General features: G+C 35.5%; 1 protein-coding gene across 3 annotated transcripts in view; it reads right to left on the bottom strand.

Moving 5' to 3' along the window:
• LOC147070613 (SLIT-ROBO Rho GTPase-activating protein 1-like) overlaps nucleotides 1–22,316 on the bottom strand; it is a 378,477-nt gene that overhangs the window by 22,591 nt on the left and 333,570 nt on the right. For all 3 annotated transcript variants that reach the window (XM_085948735.1, XM_085948736.1, XM_085948737.1), the window contains exons 2-9: nucleotides 17,050–17,233; nucleotides 15,709–15,874; nucleotides 13,564–13,818; nucleotides 11,607–11,735; nucleotides 9,344–9,452; nucleotides 9,136–9,251; nucleotides 7,555–7,728; nucleotides 2,844–3,071 (exon numbers count right to left, since the gene is read on the bottom strand). In XM_085948735.1, the coding sequence (XP_085804861.1) occupies nucleotides 2,844–3,071; nucleotides 7,555–7,728; nucleotides 9,136–9,251; nucleotides 9,344–9,452; nucleotides 11,607–11,735; nucleotides 13,564–13,818; nucleotides 15,709–15,874; nucleotides 17,050–17,233 (1,361 nt within the window). The remainder of the gene's footprint in view (nucleotides 1–2,843; nucleotides 3,072–7,554; nucleotides 7,729–9,135; nucleotides 9,252–9,343; nucleotides 9,453–11,606; nucleotides 11,736–13,563; nucleotides 13,819–15,708; nucleotides 15,875–17,049; nucleotides 17,234–22,316) is intronic.

Genomic DNA, 22,316 nt, shown 5'->3' on the forward strand with positions numbered 1-22,316 from the left:
AAATGGGTCATCTTCATGTAATGAATATTTAAATTTTATTAAACCAAACTCCTTCTCATACCTGAAACATCTAATTTTGTTCCAAACGACATTTTCTCCAACTGTATTAATTTTTCGCTTCACCAGTTGATTAGAAAGAAGGCTTGAATGCTTGTAAATCTCATCCTGAGACATCTCTTTAACAATAAAAGATTTCTTGCCCCTTATTGTTCTAACAAACTGATACCAATCATGGGCAATATTAATTTCTATGTTGGAAGTTTTCTTGGCTTTTTCAATTCGTGAATGGTCAGTGTCACATTCAAGTCGCGTATGGCTGGGAGCAAATATTTATGATCCATTACCTGGATAGTTGGTGATGTACTTACAAAGTAAGATAGAGCTGCAGTTATTATGTTATTTTTATTTTGTCCCGGACAAGAATCAGAGGATGCAATAACACTTTCAACAGTTGGACTTAAGGTATTCAGAAGACTTATCACACAAAACGCTATTTCGTTCAGCTATTCCCTCGTGCCACATATAATAACATGAGGTTTGGTTCGATATGCAATTTCTTACGGTCAAATTATATGTGTACAATTACTTTTTATAGTATTATAGTGATATTTGAGTTAAGAGAAGGCGTTGGCAAACACTGCTGCAGGTCGAATGCTAAAAAAGCAATAATACCTTCAGATTGGAGAGCTTTGGTCTTATTGTTTTTTTTTTAATTCATAGCCTTTATCTGCCACTTGCAAACTTGTCGATTTTCAATTTTTGTTTTATTTGTAAATCTGTAGCAGATTTTAATTGAATATTGTATGTATCACATGTTTTTCATGTGTTTTTGCTAGGTACTTTAAATTTATATCCGGTGTTTTATTCATCATATTTTATCGGTCATATTTTTTCCGTTTGCATATCACAGTTCATTTCAAACATGTTTAGCTGCCCAGACAGGTATTCTTTGGATGTGCGACGACGTGAATAATGACTTTCATGCTTAGTAAAGCTTTTTATGTGTGCAGTAACTTCTTCCCTTTCGTTTGTTTTCTTGTTTATGGGTTCGTGTTTTCCACGATTATTCTTCTTTCGACCATGTCCGATCCTAATAGGATCATATGGGCCTCCATAGAGTAGAGGTTTGTATTAACAGATTTAGTTTTTTACGAGAAATGGATGTCAGCCACTTGCTCAACCTATTAGGTCCATACCCTGACAGACCCAAATTGAAACACAATATGTGTACTTGCCAGACCCAGGATTCGAACCTGGGAACCACGGCGTTATAGTCCAACGCTTAAGCCGCGCGGCCAATACCAATAAATCCTGTATCTTTACTTTGTTTGTAGTGATTCCAAAGACATGTTGAAACATTTTTTTGCATACTTTATATTCCAGTCCCTCTGTACTGCTAATTCTATAAATTCAATAACAGCTGCCAAAAATGCAGAATACCATAAATAAGTCTGCGCATGCGTAATTTTATGTTATGCCAAAAGCGTACATGTCAGACATATATGCTTTTGCCTTGTTAGAGTTTGAAATTTTATATTATGCAAAAGCGTATATGTCAGAGATATATGCTTTTGGCTTGTTAGAGCTTGACATTTTATGACTTGTATTGTTTTTCCAAGTCGTTTTACGAGAAACCTATAGGTTTTAGAGATATATGCTTTTGCCATAACATAAAGTAGGTATTTTTTGACATATTGGCATTCAAATCTCAAAATCGCCAAAACACGACTTATATGCTTCTGCCATATTGGTACGGAATTGTTAAACATGTATTTGAATCAATTCCATCCGTACCTCTCTCCTAGCCCCGGCCACAACAATTTAAATTCAAATTTATTTTATTCAATCAATTATTTATTCAACAGTAACTTGTTGCACATTGGCGATGAAGCAGTGCAGTTCAAATCAGTGTTAAAAAAAATGTAGAAGTGCTGACTGTCTCGCCAATCTAATTCTTCAAGCGTAAGCGAGACGCGACGTTGTAGTTGTGTGATGCTATTCGACAGGTTCGAACAGGTCGTGAAAATCGGTAAACGTCAAAATAAGTCTCTGTGTGGTGTAGTATGTTTTTTTCCGACGGGTTCACTGCTATTGTCCTACTGCGCAGGTGTAGATATCGTACAATCCAACTGTCGCGTGAAGATTCAGAAGCTGCTGAACTTTTTTGATTCATGCATACAATCATGCATCTTGCATCTTGCATGATAATACATGTTTACATGTGCACTTTTTGTTATGGCCGTGATAATACATACTGTCAGGAGTAAATCCATGCACATTTAGAGAGGGTATAAGTTCATACGATCGTTGTCTACATTCCATTTTAAAGTACCAGCGTCTGCCAATCATCCATCAACATATGGTTACAGTAACCCCACCCGCTAATACAGCGATACTCAACCTGCGGCCCTTTAAGCTTTTATGTGCGGCCCGAACCACATTTATTATCAGGAATTTCGGATATATTGAGATTTGTTTCGACTTTGACGCACAAATAGTGACACCCGAAGAGGATTGTCATTATGGTCCACATCAGATCTGGTATAAGAGTGCTGTTATTGCACACTATTGATTTAAAAAACACGCATAATCTTTAAAATCTCAAAAATGTTTTGTAAAAAAGGGGGATATTTCATGATTTTTTTCGTCACACCAGTAGTGATGCGACCCGCGTTACTTTACAAATATATGTATTTGGCTACGAAGAAAAAAAAGGTTGAGTATCATTGCTCTAATACAAGCCACTGTTTATCGCATAACTATTGCAACAAACTAATTGTCATTAATTTAAAATCATGTATATTATAAACGCTGTATAAAATTAAATGTCTGTTTATACTCACGGTAAGATAAAAATCCTCAGTCTCATGTCTGTCAGCCCTGGCCTTGATGGCAACCTGCTCCGGCTGTTTGGAAGTGGGGGCCGCAGGCGGAGTAGTGACCACAAGCCCCGCTCCGGCCAAAGGTCCTCCTCCATTTTGTATAGATCCCCCGCTGCTTCCTCCACCCATGCTGCTTGAACCGTTCTGTTCGCCGAACATCCAAGAGGTCTCCCAGTCTTTGGCGTCAACCTGGAGCATACCATTACAGTTCATTTAACAGTCTTTACATTATTACATACCTAATAGTTTTTTAATTAAACTAAAATAAGTGTCGACCGTGAACTGATAATAATTTCCTCACATTCTTATTATCTCTCAGAGCTTAGGAGATATTTTTTTTTAATATTCAGAACTTGAATAAATTTAAGATCTTTTGGTACATAATGTATTTCAACAATACGTCGCTATAGGATTGGTTTGCCGAATATCCGTTTTTGTCGAAATCGACCTTTTAATGCAGAATGTTTTTTTGTATCTAAATGAACCAGAACCATCCTTTTATTTAAATTACTTAGTAATGGTAATGAATACATCATTCATATGCTGTAAAAACAACAATTTAAATATCTCCATGTATTTAAATATAGGATTATGAAATTTGTTTTTCGTCTCCTGAACATTTGGTCTATTCGGGAAACCAATCCTACAGCGATGAATAGCTATCAAAGCTATTAAAAACAGCATATCGTAAAAAATGGGAGTTGGCAGATATTGACGGTTCATGGACAGTATAATAATTATGAGGATAAAATAATTTACAAAACAAAGATTTAGAAGGAATTTTGATAGCCAACACAACTCTTCAAATGATTACTTGTTAAATTGTCGTCCAGTGTATATTGCTGCTGTATACGAATACGAATAATGAAACGGACTTAATCTTATACCCTAAGATGAATTGCACTTGTAAAAACATTTCATTATCTGTTAATTTGAAAGCATCCTGGAAATGTAAGAACTATGAAAGATCACTTGAGTTGAACGTACAAAAACTGCACAATGTAGGTTCGATTCAAGTTGCTTGAGTTGTGCCAGGCAATTTAACAAGTACCATTCAAGTCTTCATAAAAATAACATTCTAAATATTAGTACGAGTGACACAGCGCCATTTGGATTCTACTTGATTTAAATTTTGTACTATTCCATTTGATTTTTTTTTATGAGCCTGGTTTCGGCTTTAAGTATCTTCAGGCACTATGCAAACTCACTAATGGTAAATGCACACGGTTCAAATGTGAATGCCTCCTCCCTTCCTTCCTTGACATTTCGAGCTCATTGCAGTGACCACTCTCAATAGATAATGTGGAGTGTATTGCAGTGACGGAGGGTGGAGGTAGGTTGTTAAGATCAGCCATAAATAGTGCACACTAAACTTTGTCAGTCAAACGTATTTATTTTCATTGAACTAAAACTACAATTTACAGATGGTGTTGATTAGTTATTCAAATTCAATTAAACCCTACGAAAACCAAGTCATAACACATTGCCTCTTGAGAATAGGCGTCTGCTACGTCACAGGTGCAGAACTACAAGGTTCTAAGTGTTTATTTTAGGAGAAACAAAAGTAACAATGAAGCAGCATTGTTAAGATGGTTTTATCAAAAATTAACACTTGGAACCTTGTAGTATTAGACTAGTGATAAGGTTGAAACGTCGAAGAAGGCAAGAAAAGGAACAACACAGTGTGATAAGTCAAATACAAAAAACAAATAAATAACTTTATTACATAAAAATTTATTTTTTAATAGGCAGGGATGTTATATGATGCTCAGTAACACTAATTTTTAACAAACTTCAACGAACTACTTATGTTAAAGTCTATCAAAAAAGAAATTACTAGTTTTTGTGGTAAACACATATGGTAGGGAGCATTGGCGGCTTAATCCGGAAAAAGCTAGCAGGTCAATTTTGAATATATTATTTTAATTTGCCTTTTCGTTGTATACTGAAAAGACGTATTGCAAATTGACTTTTTATACATTATAGAATAAGTGCTAGAAATTGTTATAGGTAGGTACCTACTTACCCTTCAAAAAATGTCCGTTTTTCATAACGCCAACCCATCGTTAACCGAAATTGCACACAACGCGTTATAATTTTTTGTAAATTAGGTCCACTTTTCTTTCTTTGCTTTTTGAAAAATCATCAATCAGACGATTATAAAAATTGTCTATTTTTCCCACATATTTTTCTTCAATACTGAGCATTGCAAGAGCGGTCAGTCTATCTTGGCCCATCGTATTGCGTACAAAGGTTTTTATTCTTTTGAGAGTAGAAAAACATCTTTCACTTTCAACTGTTGTCATTGGTATGACGCAAATAAATTGGAGAACTTTGATCGACTCGGAAAATGTTTCGTTGAAATTATTGCTGAGTAAAAAATGTAGAAAAGAAACTGCACTATTAGCGCCATGCAAATCATCTCGTTGATAAAACACCAATAATTCATTTTTTAACTTGATTATGTTTATTTCTTCTAACAGTTTTACCAAATTTACTTGACGTGTGGAAAAATTATTTTTAAAATCAGCGTAATTTTCTTTATTGAACAAATCGGATATAATGAGATGATCGTTGGATGCGAATCGTGCTTCCATTTCCATTATAATTATATAGAATATTCACAGACTTCAATTGCTACTGCGTGCGTACTAACTGCTTCACAAAAATGTTATAAATCACTAAAAACCAAACGTTGTGTGTATATGCAATAACTGCACCAAAAACTCCTTACATATGATTAAAATAACCAAAGGCATTCGTCAAAACCTGTCAACGAATCCGAACCGCATACACAGTTGCGTCTTGAGACCAATTATCTAGTCAGTGTTATCATTCTGTTTCATTTAATTAGGTGAAAAAATCTTTTGTCTCACACTCGGGCATTGCCGATATTACAGTAATTCACGCACCGTTACAAGCTTCGATCTCGTATTTTGTGTTATATCGATCTCTGTCTTATGTATGAGAAACGAGAGAGAAAATTTTATAAAAATATTCAATTTGGGTCAATTTTCAGACTGCCGGCGAACACAATATTTTTGTTCGGGGAATTATCGCCCAAACAAAAAAAAGCCCAATAGACTGGGTCGACACAATATCGCGCGCCCTATAATTTCAAATCCACCGATTATTATTAATATTATTATATATGACATTGCACATATTATTAATATTATTATGTCGATTGTAAGGTATTTATTATGGCAGGTCAATGACCGAATGACCTAAGCAGGGAGCCGCCAGTGGTAGGGAGTGAGGGAAGCACAAACATTCGCTCGCTTGGTCTAAATGCGACTTAAACAAAATGTATTTTAACACTAATAACTAACTAAAATAATACAGAACAATATTATGATCATCTTTTAACAATAATCAGGACCATTTTGGTCTTCTTAGAAGGAAATGAGGACAAATAGTTGGATATTAGTTACTAATGAAAAAAAAATTAATTAACCGATTCACTGCGTTTAATTACTTTTTAATTACCACATTTAAAGAACATGCTAATTATATCTAATGGCCCCTTAATCAGGACCAACAGTTGTGGCGTTCGTGATGTAAGGATTAAGGTTATTGATTCTTTAGTACTGAAATAGAAAATAGGTGGGTATATTACTCAAAGGAGAAACATTTGCTGGACAAATCTAGTCATCCAATGGTACCCAAGAGGTAGAACATGTCTGAAAGATTAGACATAGAGGCCACTGGATCGATGAGATAGTTAAATTACAGTTGCGAAGCGTGGAGGTAGGCTGTTAAGATCCGCCATAAATAGTGCACATTAAACTTTGTTAGTCATAATAAGTATTTGTTTTTATTGAATTAATACTACAATTATTTACAGATAGATGGTGTCGGTTAGTATTTAAAAATCAACTAACTCCTGCCTAAATCAAACGATAATAGTTTCAGTATACTTTGGACGATATGACTAAATTGTGCACACTTTTTCATTCATACTTATTTGTGTTTGTTGGATTAATAGTACATATTACATAATATATCGTTGGTTCATTTTTTAAATTCATTAAGCCCTGTCTAAAACAAACCATAATAGATAACAAATATTATGTCGATAAAATATCCAAATTTATGACAATATGATTTAATTGCATAATTTTGGATATTTTACAGATAGAAGAATATTTTTTTACTGTTATCTATAATGGCATGGTTTTCGCAGGGTTTAATTGAATTTTAAAAACTAATCAACACCATCTGTAAATTGTCGTCTTATTTCAATGAAAACAAAAACATATGACTGACAAACTTTAGTGTGCACTGGTGGATCCTAACAGCCTACTTCCACCCTTTGCCACTGTTAAATTCTATGGTATATGACAATCAAAGGACTGAGAGATCTTCATCTTACAGTCGATTGATTCAGCTTGATAATGATATTGATTTGATCTATTGGCTTTTCTAGGTGAAATTCAACACTTTCTCAACTTACACAAAACTTCAATCCGAATATTAATTTAAACAAAACTTTAAAATAAAATGGAACCAAGACATATTGGTAAGATTATAATTCTATCTTTCCACATCTGACCATCACACATTGGCCATAAAAAATTGTATTAGTAAAAAAATGTTTTGCACAAACCCAACCGTACATAGAGCAGGCTAAAAATAAAAAAGACCGAATACACACTTTGGTGTCACCCACCATCTGGAGTAGTGTGGTCTCAGCTGTCTCGAGGGTCTTCCAGACCTCGTCGGACTCGGTGCGGAGGTGCCTCACCCGGGCCTCCAACTGGGCTAGTCTCGCCTCCATCTCTCCGCGCAGCGCGCGCGACACACTGTCCTCTACACCCTCTGGTCCTACATTTGCATCACAATCCTGCAAAAATACGCAAAATAGCATTGAATTTGCTTGCCGAAAAATAAATTTAATGTGCCTACTTACTTTGCATATTATATATTATCACGAGCCTAATATTACAAGGTTCTAAGTGTTTATTATCGACAAAACAAAAGTAAGAAAGAAATAGTATTATAGACTGCAGCATTGTTACTTTTATTTTGCCAAAAATAAACACATAGAATGTTGTAGTTTTGCACGGATCGTTAATTTTTGAAAGTCCCGCCAAACACCCATAAGAATACTGTTAAATATTACGCATTGACCATTCCCCAATTTATCATTTTATTTCGCTTTCGTAGAATTGTTTTCAGACTATTACAGACATTCCAGTCGCGCCGCTTTGTTTGCACAGGTCGGTCGACGCTCAGGCTTGCCTCGTATCTGTTATCACAAAATTTTATATGTCGCAACCAAAATGCCCCCCATAAAGAAAACTAGAACTCTAGCTGAGAAACTGAAAATAATTCAAGACGTCAAAAAAATACAGGAGAAAAACGAATTTAAAAAAAAAATAATTAGGTAGGTATATATCCTGCATTTATCGTTCCCCGCATTTATGGTTTTTTTCTAGGGTCCCTTGAAAATCGTAGAATCGGGGTTTCACTCTACTACGTAAGGCTCTCTACTAGTCCCCAGCGACGCAATCGATAGATAATAATTACAAGATAAAAAGAACTTTTTATATACCACGTTTTTAAATTTTTTGTTGAATCATATAAACTTGACAATTCTATGTATTAATTACTTGATAGAAATACTGAATAAATATAGAATACTGAAATGTCATTTTGACATTTCATATTGATTTCCATAGTAACGCACGTATATATTAATAATTTAGTTGCTAGGACCCCTTAGCAACCAATAATAGTGTTTTACTTTTTACGAATTTTTTCCGAAATAACTTTCCATACAAAACCGAATTAACTGACAATGAATTCAATTCTGTTTAACGATGGCTAATAGTATTAAAAGAATGCATGTTCGTCGTGTTCGGATATATTCTAAAAGTTTCAAATGTCTAGCTAGTCGGGAAGTTAGTTAAAAATCTTCAATCGTCCAATACAAATCTTGGACAAACAAGAAAAAATTTCTACTGGACAAACAAGTATACGAGCTAATAAAAACGTGGTAATAAAAATAGATGAACATAAAATGGTTTCCTAAATATTTATGATTTTAATTAATGACAATTTGTTCAATTCACAATTTCGTGCCTTAGCATGACTATTGAGGGCCTTGAATTTTTTTTGACTTTCGGTATGCAAGTCTTGACTCGACCCAGCCATAAATCTTATATACTGTATAAATACTTAGCTAATTAAAAATCCAATATATTAACCCTGAATTTATTAATATCTTTCAATATTTTTTTTAAATTACCTCATCTGTGTGCTGCTGTCCTTGGAAGGCCAATTTTTTTGGAATAACAAATGCTGTGTGATGTGCTTCGAGGAATTTCTGTTTATCGAGTCGGGAATCTAGTGCACTTATACAATCTGAAATTTAAAAAAAAGCATATAATTACACTGAATAGTAGAGAAGAGTTAAATGTATAATTAATTTTTAATGAACGAAAGTGGTTGCTTACTTGTGAGAGTATCAGCCCCTTGCTGGAGAGCCCTTGCTCGCCCTTCGTCAGCCGACACTTGCATGCGGAGTGCCCTCGAAATGCAGTTGTGGAAGCCAAGGTCCATGCACTAGAATATATTTAATAAATCATAATTAGCTCGAGTCAAAATTCACGAAACATTTTGATTTATCTGGTTATACCGCCTAGGGTCACTAAGCGCTTCCAGTAAATATTTTTTTACGATGACACCGCTGTCTTCGATACATTTTTAACACGTCAATTATGCTTGTAGTAATCCTGATTCGATTGAGATTAGATAGATAGATATCAATATGTGTAATTTAAATATGCTGACAAATAAATGTCATTTGCATTATATCTAGTACTAAACGCATTTAACATGTGGTTACTCTATGACAACATCTTCTTGGCTACGTGTTAAAACTGTGAACTAACATGCTTCTCCCATTTTTAACCGCACTTCCATTATAAACTAACAAGCTCCTCCCATTTAGTCGACCACATGTTGTCGTACAATAGCTGTGTGTATTGGTAATAAATTTATTATTTTTCTTCCCCTATTGGCAGCCCCAAAAATGACTAGCGTTCCTTAGGTTTGAAGACCGTTCACATAACCTATGTACTCATTACTCAGTGTTTTACATGATTATTCATCTTAAACAATGGTCAATGTATTGCTTTTGGCTACCTACATAAAATTGATAAGGGGATATCTTTCCACGGTTATTTATACATCAAATTTATATTCAAACGTCTGCTTTAATACAATAATAAGTAAGAAGCTCAAAATGTTATATTCAAGTCGAATTGAATTATACACTATCCAATCCTATATAAGTATTCAAGGCAGTGTTGCCATCTTTTCAAAGTGGAATTATAGTACAGAGCTTCCAAAATTATAGTATTTAGGGAAAAAATACAGTACGCGTTGTCATGTGTTGAAAATGTATAGGTTTTTTGTTTCTCAGAAAAAAATAACGGAGAATTTGAGGAACTCCGAGAGTACTTTTTATTTTAGGTAGGTACCTACCTCTTCCGACCAAAAATGCTTACCGAAGAATTCAAGAAATTTCATTTTAAACCAAAGTCAAGGGATTTTTTTACGTTTTTCAAGCAATTTTCTTATATTGCGAAATTATAGTACTTTGCACCAATTTATCTAACGAAAATATCGAAATTTCAGTACTTTTTACATTGTTTTTCTGATATTCAAAATTATAGTATTTTGGGCGTACTATACCTGTTTTATATTGTACATAGTACACGGACCAAAAATATAGTACAAATACTATAATTATAGTACGGTTGGCAACACTGATTCAAGGCTTATTGAAACAATGTCTGCACATATTATAATCATGTAACATAATTAACGGTACTGTTCGGTTATCAGGAATACAGCGGAAAACACATTTTGAAAATAGCCGATAAACTGGATTATTTGTTAGGTTAACCTAACCAAACCTAACCTAACCTAAACTAACCCAAACTAACAAATAATCCAGTATATCGGGTATTTTCAAAATGTGTTTTCCACTGTATTCCTGATAACCGAACAGTACCTAATTAACTAATTGGGTGAATCTGAAATTATAGTGGAATGTCATAGTAGATAGAAATGTGAAGTTCTCTTCAGATGGACACGCAATGCGGTCACTTGTAGCTAATAACCAGTAGATCAGATGTGGTTTTTTTGCTTCAATTTCATACATTTAGGCAGCATCTAAATAATCCAGTATATCGGGTATTTTCAAAATGTGTTTTCCACTGTATTCCTGATAACCGAACAGTACCTAATTAACTAATTGGGTGAATCTGAAATTATAGTGGAATGTCATAGTAGATAGAAATGTGAAGTTCTCTTCAGATGGACACGCAATGCGGTCACTTGTAGCTAATAACCAGTAGATCAGATGTGGTTTTTTTGCTTCAATTTCATACATTTAGGCAGCATCTCTACAGAAGGTTTTTTCAATATCTCTGTTTAGAATAAATGAAACACAATATTTATCAATCCCTCAATTACTGTAAAATTAGGGGTAAGTAATATAACTTAGGATATTATACTTAACTATTACGGCTTAAGCGTTGTGGGTCCCGTGTATGATTCAGAGTATGGATTTAATACGTTGAGCAAATGGCTGACATCCATTTCACTTAAGAACGAAATCTGTTAATACAAACCTCCACTCTGTGGAGGCCCATATGATCTTATTAGGATCGGACATGGTCGAAAGAAGATATAACTTGAAAGACTTACGTCAATGAGATCTGAGAGGTCATCCACGAAGTACTTGTGTATCGTTGTGTTGGAGGCTTCCAGGCATAGCAAATATTCGTTCCGCGCTTTCAACGCCTTTAGTTTTGCATCAGTATATTTGATTTTGCGCTGAAATTTAAAAAAAAACTATTAGAAGCAAAGCAGTGAACCTGAATAATAATAAATATCTACTATTTTTTAAATCATAAAACACAATTACAACTGCCAGCTTGGATACAGACTAGTTTGATCTACCTGACAATCTGATGTTTTGGATTTTACAATATAACAATTAGTTTTAAGGCTATACTTCAGTTGCGGCATGGTCTAAAAAGATCGTGGCTAGGCGATGCGCGGATCGTTCAAATGACGTGTGCCGAACGAAATAAAATTTGTCATAAAAATCCAACATGCGTCCATTTAATGTTATGTTTATTGTTATATTACTAATAATAATAGTATATTCATTGACATGTTTTCTTTTTTATGTACATACGTAAAGTTTTTTAGTCATCTTTACACGATTTAAGAATATTTTCATCCGACGCCAGGACAAAACAAATCGACGTGCAGACACCTTGACTGTAGGTCTCCGATTGGCGACTAGTGAGAAATTTCGTCGCACCTACTGTTGAAAATTATTTGACGTTTCACTGAAGTACGCTCTTCAAAAAAACAATAAAATATGTTCTATCAATTAGTTTGATGAATTAGGAGGTATAGGTCATTTAATTTTTAAATCATTAGAGACGATTAGCCCCTTCTATTAGGGGTCTTCTCCATATTAATTGGCAACAAAACGCTCGCCAATAAATCCAACCGTCTTCCATACATTTCTATTGCTATTTAAATCCTGAAATATAATAAAATAAACTAAATAATAATAATACATAATTAGGGTGAGTATTCAGTACAAAATATTCATGAACAGCACTGCTCGAGTTCAGAATGGAGGTATTGAACATATCGATGGACAAACTATTTGAGAGAGAAAATTATCGGCATTTAAGATTGCCTGTAAAAGTTTGTTTTTTTTATAAATCAATGTGGAATGAATCAATATTTTCCATATGTCAAGCAGTGAGACAAAACTAAATCATGCCCTCAAGTTTACTGTACCATTTAAGTGATGTAAATTAGTGTTGGGTCATTGGTTTGGTTTCCGTACTTTGAGATTCGGCCCAAATATTAACCCCAGCGGCCCAATATACAGGTGGCCCAATTAAGGCTATACCTCAGTTGAGGCATGGTCTAAAAAGATCGTGGCTAGGCGATGCGCGGATTGCGGGTCGCGGGTGCAAATGACGCATGCCGACCGAAATATAATTTGTCATATAAATCCAACATGCATCCATTTAATGTTCTGTTTATTGTTCTATTAGTAACAATAATAATATATTCATTGACATGTTTTCTTTTTTAAGTAAATGGGTAACGTTTTTAGTCATCTTTACACGATTTAAGAATTAATACCCTCGTCGCCATCACGAAACAAATTGACGTATTCACACCTCGACGTTCGTTCTCCGAATGCCAGCGAGTCCAAAATTTCGTCGCGCCTATAGTTGAAAATTATTTGCCGTTTCACTGATGTATCGTCTTAAGCAGAATTGTCTGGATATTGAATGAAGAATGTTAACATTCTTAAATTTTGTTTATAAATAACGTTCTTAAATTGTGTGTATAAATATTGAATAGAAAAACTAATTTACTTATTTGAATGAAACAGTTAGCGTTTGAAAGCTTAATTTTATCATAAACAATTCCGTAATCTTGGATAGCACCGCGCCGCGCCATAGACTAAACATTTAAAAACCTAAAACCGTATCTACAATACCTCAACATAAGATTAGATTTTAAAACCTCCCAATAATGACAATGAACAATATAATAAACATACCTACTAATGATAAAGAAATTAATATATAATGAAAGATATTTTCCAGGTTTGACCAACCTTCTCAACATCCTTATCCAAGGCCCTGGCTTTCTTGGAAGCAGGTTTGGCGGGTGCGGCAAGGGCAGGGCCATTTCCGGAAACAGGGGTGGCCGGAGGCGGTGCCAGTCGTGCTCTCTGAGCTTCTGCAGCTCTTAGTTTAGCTTCGGCGGCCCGCCACTCCGCGCCATACTGCTGGAAGGTCTTCATGGCGGCATGCAGCTCGTGGAGCACTCGAAGAATCTCCTCGTGTGTTTCGTATGCCACTTCTCGACACTGAAATCATTGCAAATTTTGAATAATTGTTATATATTGTTATAAGGCTTATTTAATACATTCCAACCATGTCAAAATTGCCAACACTTAGGTCACCGAGTATTTTAAGTCGATAGTATAAATTTATAAGTAGGGCAGAGCGGGGTCATTTGAGCCACCCGTAGTATCACTCTTACGCTGCATTGTAGATACAAGCGGTGGATTCCGAACAAAGCGGGAGGGGTAGGCAGCCAAGCCGCAATTGGATCAGTTGCCGTCCGGTGTTTGATGTGACTATGAACGTGCGATGTTACTATTTTCACGCCAAAAGTAAAGAAAGCAGTTCCTCATACTTTTTTGTCTCAAGCACATGTCTGTGGTGTTATGGCAATCAAGTAAATGTATTTTGATTTCAAAATAGTGTGTTCATGCGATGACAGTATCAAAAATAATCTATTTTCAATAGTCCTTGGGTGGCTCAATCCAATTAGTAATAATTTGGGGAAGGGGTCATTTGAGCCATAACAAACGTACACCTGAGAGTAACAGATACACCTGAGAAGGACCAGCTTGCTGCAGAACAGAGTAAACGGAAAAGTGAGGGTAGCAAGAAGATAGTAAAGTCGAAGAAACCGACAGTGAAGAAAGCTATTTGAAGAGTTCCTCTGAATCTGATGAAGAGGCACGACCTGTTAAGAAAACTAAAAATCTCCAAAAGAAGAATAAAGTACAGACAAGTATAACTATATCGTCCCTATTAAAAAAGTCGGATCTGAAATTTTGTCATTTTCGGATTATTACGTAAAAGTTATTTAAACACTTTAAACATTTATACCACAATCAGTTTTTTTTGTTTGTTTGAAAAATTTCGAGATATTCAAGTTAAAAATGACGGATCTACCGAGAGTGTCTGAATAACAATGTCGGTTCTTACCAACCGACATTGTTGGCTGGGCGTGGGTCATGGGTGAGCAAGATGCGTCGGATCTGACAGTTGCTGCTATGTTCACCGGACAGACGGATGTTTATATAAACGTTTAGAAAAGTTTCGATAACCAGTATTTTTATTCATTATGGCAAGCAATAGGTCACAAAGGATATTTGATGAAACATCTTTGATTTTTTTTTTTTTTTAGAATTATTAATAACCATGTCCTTGCTTTTTCGTACAAGGTGGTTGTTAGTAATTTTGAACAATCACAAACACCCAGGCTTTGAGAAAAACACATAAATGTTTTTGTCATGACCGGGAATCGAACCCAGGAACTCTCGGGTGGAAGGCGAGCGCCTTACCCACTGCACCACGAGAGCCGCCGGTTGCTCATACTGAAAAATAGCATTTTGCAGATCCGACTTTTTCAATAGGGACCGACGATATTGGGTGACCCCACCTAGTGGGGTCAACTGAGCCATCTGGCATTTGTGACATTAATGTAAATTTAGTCTTGTAAACATCGTCTTTGTTACAGTTTTTTGATGGAGTTACATGACAACATGACCAAATAAACAAAGACATCATTTCTTATTTCTTCATTAATTAGGAGCTATACTGCTTTGAGCAAAATCATGATCAAGTGACCCCCATGAAAAAGTTATGAATATAAAATTTACTCTGAAAAGTCGAAGGAAATAAATGATAGTCTTATAATAGTGAAATAATTGATAATAGATTTATTCTCAAGTATGAGATGACTCCGCTCTGAGAGTTGCTCCAACGATCGGTTTGAAATGCAGGATAACAAGTATCAAAAGATACATTGGCGTTAAACAAAACTTTTTGAATATATGAAAGTGGTGCTGAAAAAAGTTACTAAAGTTGACTACGAAAATAGCTGCAAATTGTTTAAAATTGCAGATTTAATTGCAGTAAGGGGTTTGTTTATCACTGTATTATGTAGAAATTATTCTTACCCTTCTGTAAACGCGCTGAACGTCTTCCATGACTGTGGCAAGCCTGGAGACCAGGTGTGTGGAATGAAGGTCTGCGAGTGTGGCGTGGTCTCTGGCGAGAGCTCGTGCGCCAGCAACCAACTGTTGCCAGCAGGCGTATGATGAGAATAGGGGCCATTGCTCACGTCTGAAATGAATACAGTCACATTTACATAAACACAAATGGATATTTCATAATATAATACTTCATATTTTTCATCAAATTAAATGAAATACACATGTTTAAAATAATTATTTGATAAGATATTTCTTTTATTGAAAAGACAAAGTTTGTTTTTTATAGTACTTGCATAAATATTTGTAAGTATATGGTAAAACAATATTCTTAATTTGTACGATATACATCTCTGCCTGAGCTCGTAAAAACCAATTCGTCACACATTCCAGTTAATGATTACCATAGTCCATTCACCCTCATTTGAACTGAATAGTGCTTGAATTCAGTTCCAGCCTCCCTGTCGAACTAAGACATGTTCTTCACCAAATATTTTTTTCCCGCACACGCAATCAAACAAATAAGTCAGTTTTGTAATTTTCTATTGTGCCTCAATAAATCAGTTCCCCAAAACAGTGTTACTCCTGAAGCAACCCCCGCCCCACTAAAAACATTCCAGCCCTCTCTTCTGCGATTCCTACCCAAATTAGTCCAGAGCCAAATGGTGGTTTTTTAATAGATATATAGATTTAATACTAAAATCAAATTCATATTAATGAAAATAATACCAAATAACAGTATAATATAATAGGTACTTAATCCATACAATTTAATAATGATGGGTACTGGTTTGGTTTCCTATTAAATTAAACAGATTAAATAAACCACTAATACCAATCGCTCACGACTTTGTCCAGGTGAAATACGGAAAGAAAAAGTACACAGATATACACAATGAACAAATAATAATAGACTGATTCGTATTATTAATTATTTTTTGATTTCTAGGCAAGCTCTCTCTCTCCGTGTCTCACCTCACATTGTTGCAAATCATTGACACATAAATTGTTCGATTTCTAGGCGTGCAAAGTGCATTATTTTGAGATGCAAGTTACTAAAGGTCTACTGAGTTGATACTAATAATGTAATCTATAAGCTTTATTAATTTTATCTTAATTGTAACCGAACAAACCGACAATACAATACTTTTTTTTATTATTGGTATTATAGGATTTACTCCCAAATTCCAAAAAATATAGGGGTAGAAAAAACATGTTGGAAGACCAATACCTTGCTGGGAGATAATGTAGGGAAGGAAGGAAGTGGTCAGTTACTAACGACTGATGATAAACAATAGAATGACTCACTTATTTCTCTGTTCCTTGTGTTTCAACTGAAGTCCTTTGGCGAGCTTTTCGAGTCCTCTGCTGTAGTCGAGTTCCACCTCTGCTCGTCTCCGGAAGAACTCCTGGAGCTCCGCCGCCAGCGCCACCTGCGCCTCCACTCGCGCGTCCAGCCATCGCAACTGCTCGTTCAGCTGGGTTCGGATATCTGCAAGGAAAAGAGAGAGAATTGTGAATTTTGCAATGTTGATTTACAGCGAAATGATTTTTAATTTGACAAAAATATATGTTGACCAAATTGAAGACTAATCTGCAATCTACGAGGTCTCCATAGAAGTTATTGGTATAAAAGCATTTTGAATTCTTGGTTGGTTAGTTATTCATACGAGTGCCTATATTATTGAACTGTATAATATGTAAATAAAACCGTTATATTAAAGGTATGTACATACACACAATGTTTGTTTTAACCAGTTGACTAAACATGAAGTGGAAATATCTGTAATTTTGTTTACCAAATGATGTGTCAAGTCAGGTAAGGGTTCCGCGAGATTTCATCAGACAAAGGTTGGGAATCACTGCACTAATGAAACGTAACAACACGGACCAACCACAAAATAAGAGAAACATGACTTATTTGGCAGACCATCAAATCATACAATTCGATCTTTGCGGTACCTATATACCTATTGTCTTTTTGGTCATGACGAATAATGTGTCTCGATCTATAATATTCAATCATTTCGTTGAATAATATCGATGTTTCCATTATCCGCATAAAAAGAAGAACTGTTAATATAATGCAAGCTGTTACCAGTGACGCCCTGTGGGGTTAGAGAGCGCGTGCACTGCTATGGAACGATACAATATTATATAAGTACATATAGGTATATACCTATGTTACGCCGAATGTTCGAAATTGACTATTACATGAAATGGGAAAAATTTTGGCTAATTCATGTAATAGTCAAGCCCGTTGCCTTATTCATGAATTAGGTAAATTATCTGCCGAGTACGTGAATTCGCCAGGGTATGGAATTCTTAAACTGTCAACACGACAGTAGAAAAAGTAAATTTAATACGGATGGTTTTATTAGTTATAATTGGACATAATAAAATATTATTATTATTAGGTTAGGTTAGGTTAGGTTAGGTTTTGTAATTCTGAATTCAATTGAATGTCCATTTTGAAGTTAGCTAAATAGTGTCAACTATCACAAACATACAATCGACCATTGCACGATTGATACCCAAGCACGAATCAAATCGCGAAAATACATTTTAATAAAATTCTTCCGTTATCATATTATAGTCATATTATCATATTATAGTTGGGTGATTTGAGTTTGATTAGTTGCAAAAAACACCACGGAGCGCGACCATCTATTTTGGCCAATGCATGAACTAGGCAGAAAAATTACTGCCGAATTCACGCACTCGGCAGATATTTTGCCTAATTCAAGGAATAAAGCAACGGGCTTGCATTTTTCATGAAATAGTCAAAATTTTGCCGATTTTATGTAATACGCAATTTCACACATTCGGCGTAACATATAATACAAAGGGACGTAAAATAAAGGAGTGAAGCTAATGACACTATGTTTGAGAGTAGTTTTCGTGAAAAGGAGGTGAATATTCGCCTGCGGTGCTGAATATGCTTTCTCGAAATGACAGTATATTTGCATGCAAAACGTTTAAATATGTTTTTATTAAATATAGTTTAACCGTTTAGGAAAGAAAAAGGGAAGACTGCGACGCGTCGAATTTGTCGATATAATTTTGTTGTCATTTAAAAAAACAAATGTAATTTAAGGCTATACCTCAGTTGAGGCACGGTCTAAAAAGATCGTCGCGGGTGCAAATGACGCATGCCAAACGAAATATAATTTGTCATACAAACCCAACATGCGTCCATTTAATGTTCTGTTTATTGTTCTATTAGTAACAATAATAATATATTCATTGACATGTTTTCTTTTTCAAGTAAATGGGTAACGTCATCTTTACACGATTTAAGAATTAATACCCCCGTCGCCATCACGAAACAAATTGACGTGTTCCCAGCTCAACGTTCTCTCTCCGAATGCCAGCGAGTCCAAAATTTCGTCGCGCCTATAGTTGAAAATTATTTGCCGTTTCACTGATGTATCGTCTTAACTTACTGCCGCATGCCGCATGTCGGTGCGACATTTTTGATAGAAAAACATCTGCTTGAGGCATATAACAAATTTCACAGATATAATAATATAATGTTGCATTGGCCCGTGTGCAAATGGTGTTGTTTCATTCGATTAGGCTAGTTACGTGACGTCACTATCCCAGCATGGTATGTGCGCGAAAGAGACATTTCTGGGATGTTTAATTTATGACCGTGTCACAGTCAAGACGATTTTCTATGAGCGACCGGGCTAAGGGCGACATTTTGCACTCATGGACGTCACTGGGTACGGCTGTTAAATTTAATAACAAAGTAGTTTGGCAATAAGACATAAGAAAATGGATATAAAAAGGTAGCCCAACAGTAGATTTCTTTAGCTACAGTAATGGAAAATTGCAAAATCTTGGTAAGATTTAATTGTTATTGCCTCCAATAAAGTTAATCGCTTCATTTTATAACATCAATAAGCCATTTTATAGCTTGAAAATCTCACAATAGAGTTCAAGTTAGTATACTAAGCCCCACGCTTGTCTGTGTTGCCAGGAGGTATCTGTAATTTAGCTTAACAAGCGTTATAGTCAACTTACTTCGCTAGGATTATCGCCAATTAAGGACACGCGTAATTTGAGTAGCTACGCAAACGTCTTAAGATGCTGTGAAGCAGTAGCAAATAGGGTGTGCGGTACCGGGATACCGATTCCCGGAACCATGTCAAATTATTTGATTTCGAAAAAACAGTGATTTTAGAGTCAAAAATAATTTACACTTCAATATAATAATATGTAAATCCAAATCACTGTGTATTTTTTAAATATATACGCCCTATTATGCCTTTCCTTCTGCCATTCCATACCAAGGCATGGATTTGACTCAATCGGGGCCTCTCTAATGGTAAATTGCTGGTGATGAAAAAGAGCTCGTAGAGTTGCTACTCCGGGTATAGGAAGAAAGACGCAAATACAGCCTTCTTATAAATAGGAATAAGACCAAGTTAATGGTTATCGATCGGGTTAACCTCCTACTTGCAGAAAGTATAGTCCAAAACCTAGAAACAGTGAACGAGTTTGTTTATATGGGATCGACCATTACTGGAAAATGCGGAAGCTTACCGTAATATGGAAGGAACGAGTAATTGCAATTGCCACGAAAATTATGCATGTGCAAACATTAGTGTTTTCCATATTTTTGAACGGTTTCATGGACCCTGAGGGCAAGAGAGTGGAAGCCAATCGATGCCTTCGAAATGTGGTGTTGGCGCACAAATGCTTCATTTACCTAGGACGGAGCGCACAAGACGAACTAATTGATCATCCAGAAACTCCAGATAAAGTAACGTCTGAGACGCATTCTGCAGTTTTTTGTAGAGTGTCCGTCGTGGAACAGATAATCTGGAGAGGATGGTGATTTTCGATGGCCTCTAGAAAGGTAAAATAGACGAAGAGCTTTGACGCGTTGTAGCATAGCGTGGAGGAGCTTACTGGGAGAAACCTTCACTCTGCCCTGAAAGAAGCATAAGGACCGTGAGGGGTAGTTTTAATCGCTCATTAGATGACTGCATTTCAGGGTGGTCACGATTCTCAGCCATGAAGGAACAACCGATAATAGTGACACGATGTATATAACTAAGCGGCTAGTACCTAATCACCAATTGAATTATTGAGTTTAAACACAGTAATCACATTTGATGAAAACAAAAATCAATAATGTATCTTTCGTGTAAGTGGGTAGTATATTTTGGTAAAAACCATACTTTCAGTCATATTTAAATTGAGAACATTATGTAAGTATATAAATATTGTTAACTATAACCAAACTAGTGTTAACATAAAACAAAAAATACAACTATATCCATACTGTCGCAATAACAGCTTACAAAATATAATGTATGTTTACCCAAGAAACGTCTCTGAAAAGAATTCTAAATCATAAGACATTTATCATGTTGTTTCTAGAAAATATACCATATTCATTCATCATCCGGGAATACCGGAACTCAAGACACGTTGATGAAAATTTCATCCCGGGAGTGCAATCCCTGGCAACAGCCTCGGTTCGGGGAATCCCAGTAGAAACATTATCGCCGTTCAGGGGTGGAAACACGCGGAAAAATGATGCGAAACAATCGTTAGGAGGGTGCAAGTAAATAGAACAGGGTGGAAAGCACCCTCCTGGAAATACAATCTTATAGCCACTCCAAGATGAGATACAGGGCACTTTGCGGGCTCGCTTCTGTAATAAGCGAGGAAAATATATCTTCGGAGAGGTTCGCTGACAAATTTGATGAATAGGCAGACAGTTCTATAATATTGTATGGAGTGTGGATGGGAATAAAGTACGAAAAGGTTTGAGAATACAACAAAATTGAGGCAATATTTTAAGGTTTAAGCTGTACATATTTTGAACAATAGTTATTTCATTTATGAAAGGTTTCATGTTAGAACTTTGAAATAATTAATATGAAAGAACATTGTGTCAGTACTGTATGGGTAAACCCAATGCAGACTATATCCAGGCCCGTGTCCGGAAATAATATGTACGTATGCAGTTCGCCGTATCACACTTGACCGTGAAATTTTGTATCGGAAGTATATGGTCGTATATTAAAGACCATCCAACCAATTTGGGTCGTATAGTACTGACATAAAAGTCATGTCTAAATAAAACACGGTTCTTTTCGGTTTACAGGAAGCCAGCGGCAAACAAATTTTGAAAATAGCCGATAAACTGGATTATTTGTTAGGTTAGGTACATTATTGTCTGCAATGCTCCACGAACAACGAGTATTTTTTTCATCTCTATCCTATAAGAAAGCTCACGGCGAACTGAGCTACTGTGAAATGTAATACATACGTACAATTTACATGCAACCGGGAGAACAAACTGATGTTCCCGATTTCTAAGATAGTTATCAGGGACACGCCTATAAGTTGGAAAAATTTCCAAATATGTATAAATATAAGATTCTATCTAGCGCTTAGACTACAGTATGTGAGCATACATACCCAAGAGAAGGGTCTAGGACGATTTGGCGCCGGGACAACTGGACGCCACGCAATTCGAAATTAAATAGACGTTAGGTACATAATATAGGTACTTTAAAAAAAATATTTAATATTATTTATATTTAAATTAG

The sequence above is a fragment of the Rhyacophila brunnea genome, unplaced genomic scaffold (genome assembly GCF_057557595.1).
Source record: "Rhyacophila brunnea isolate RB1 unplaced genomic scaffold, BYU_Rbru_1.0 scaffold_21, whole genome shotgun sequence".
In the NCBI taxonomy this organism is placed as follows: Eukaryota; Metazoa; Arthropoda; class Insecta; order Trichoptera; family Rhyacophilidae; genus Rhyacophila; species Rhyacophila brunnea.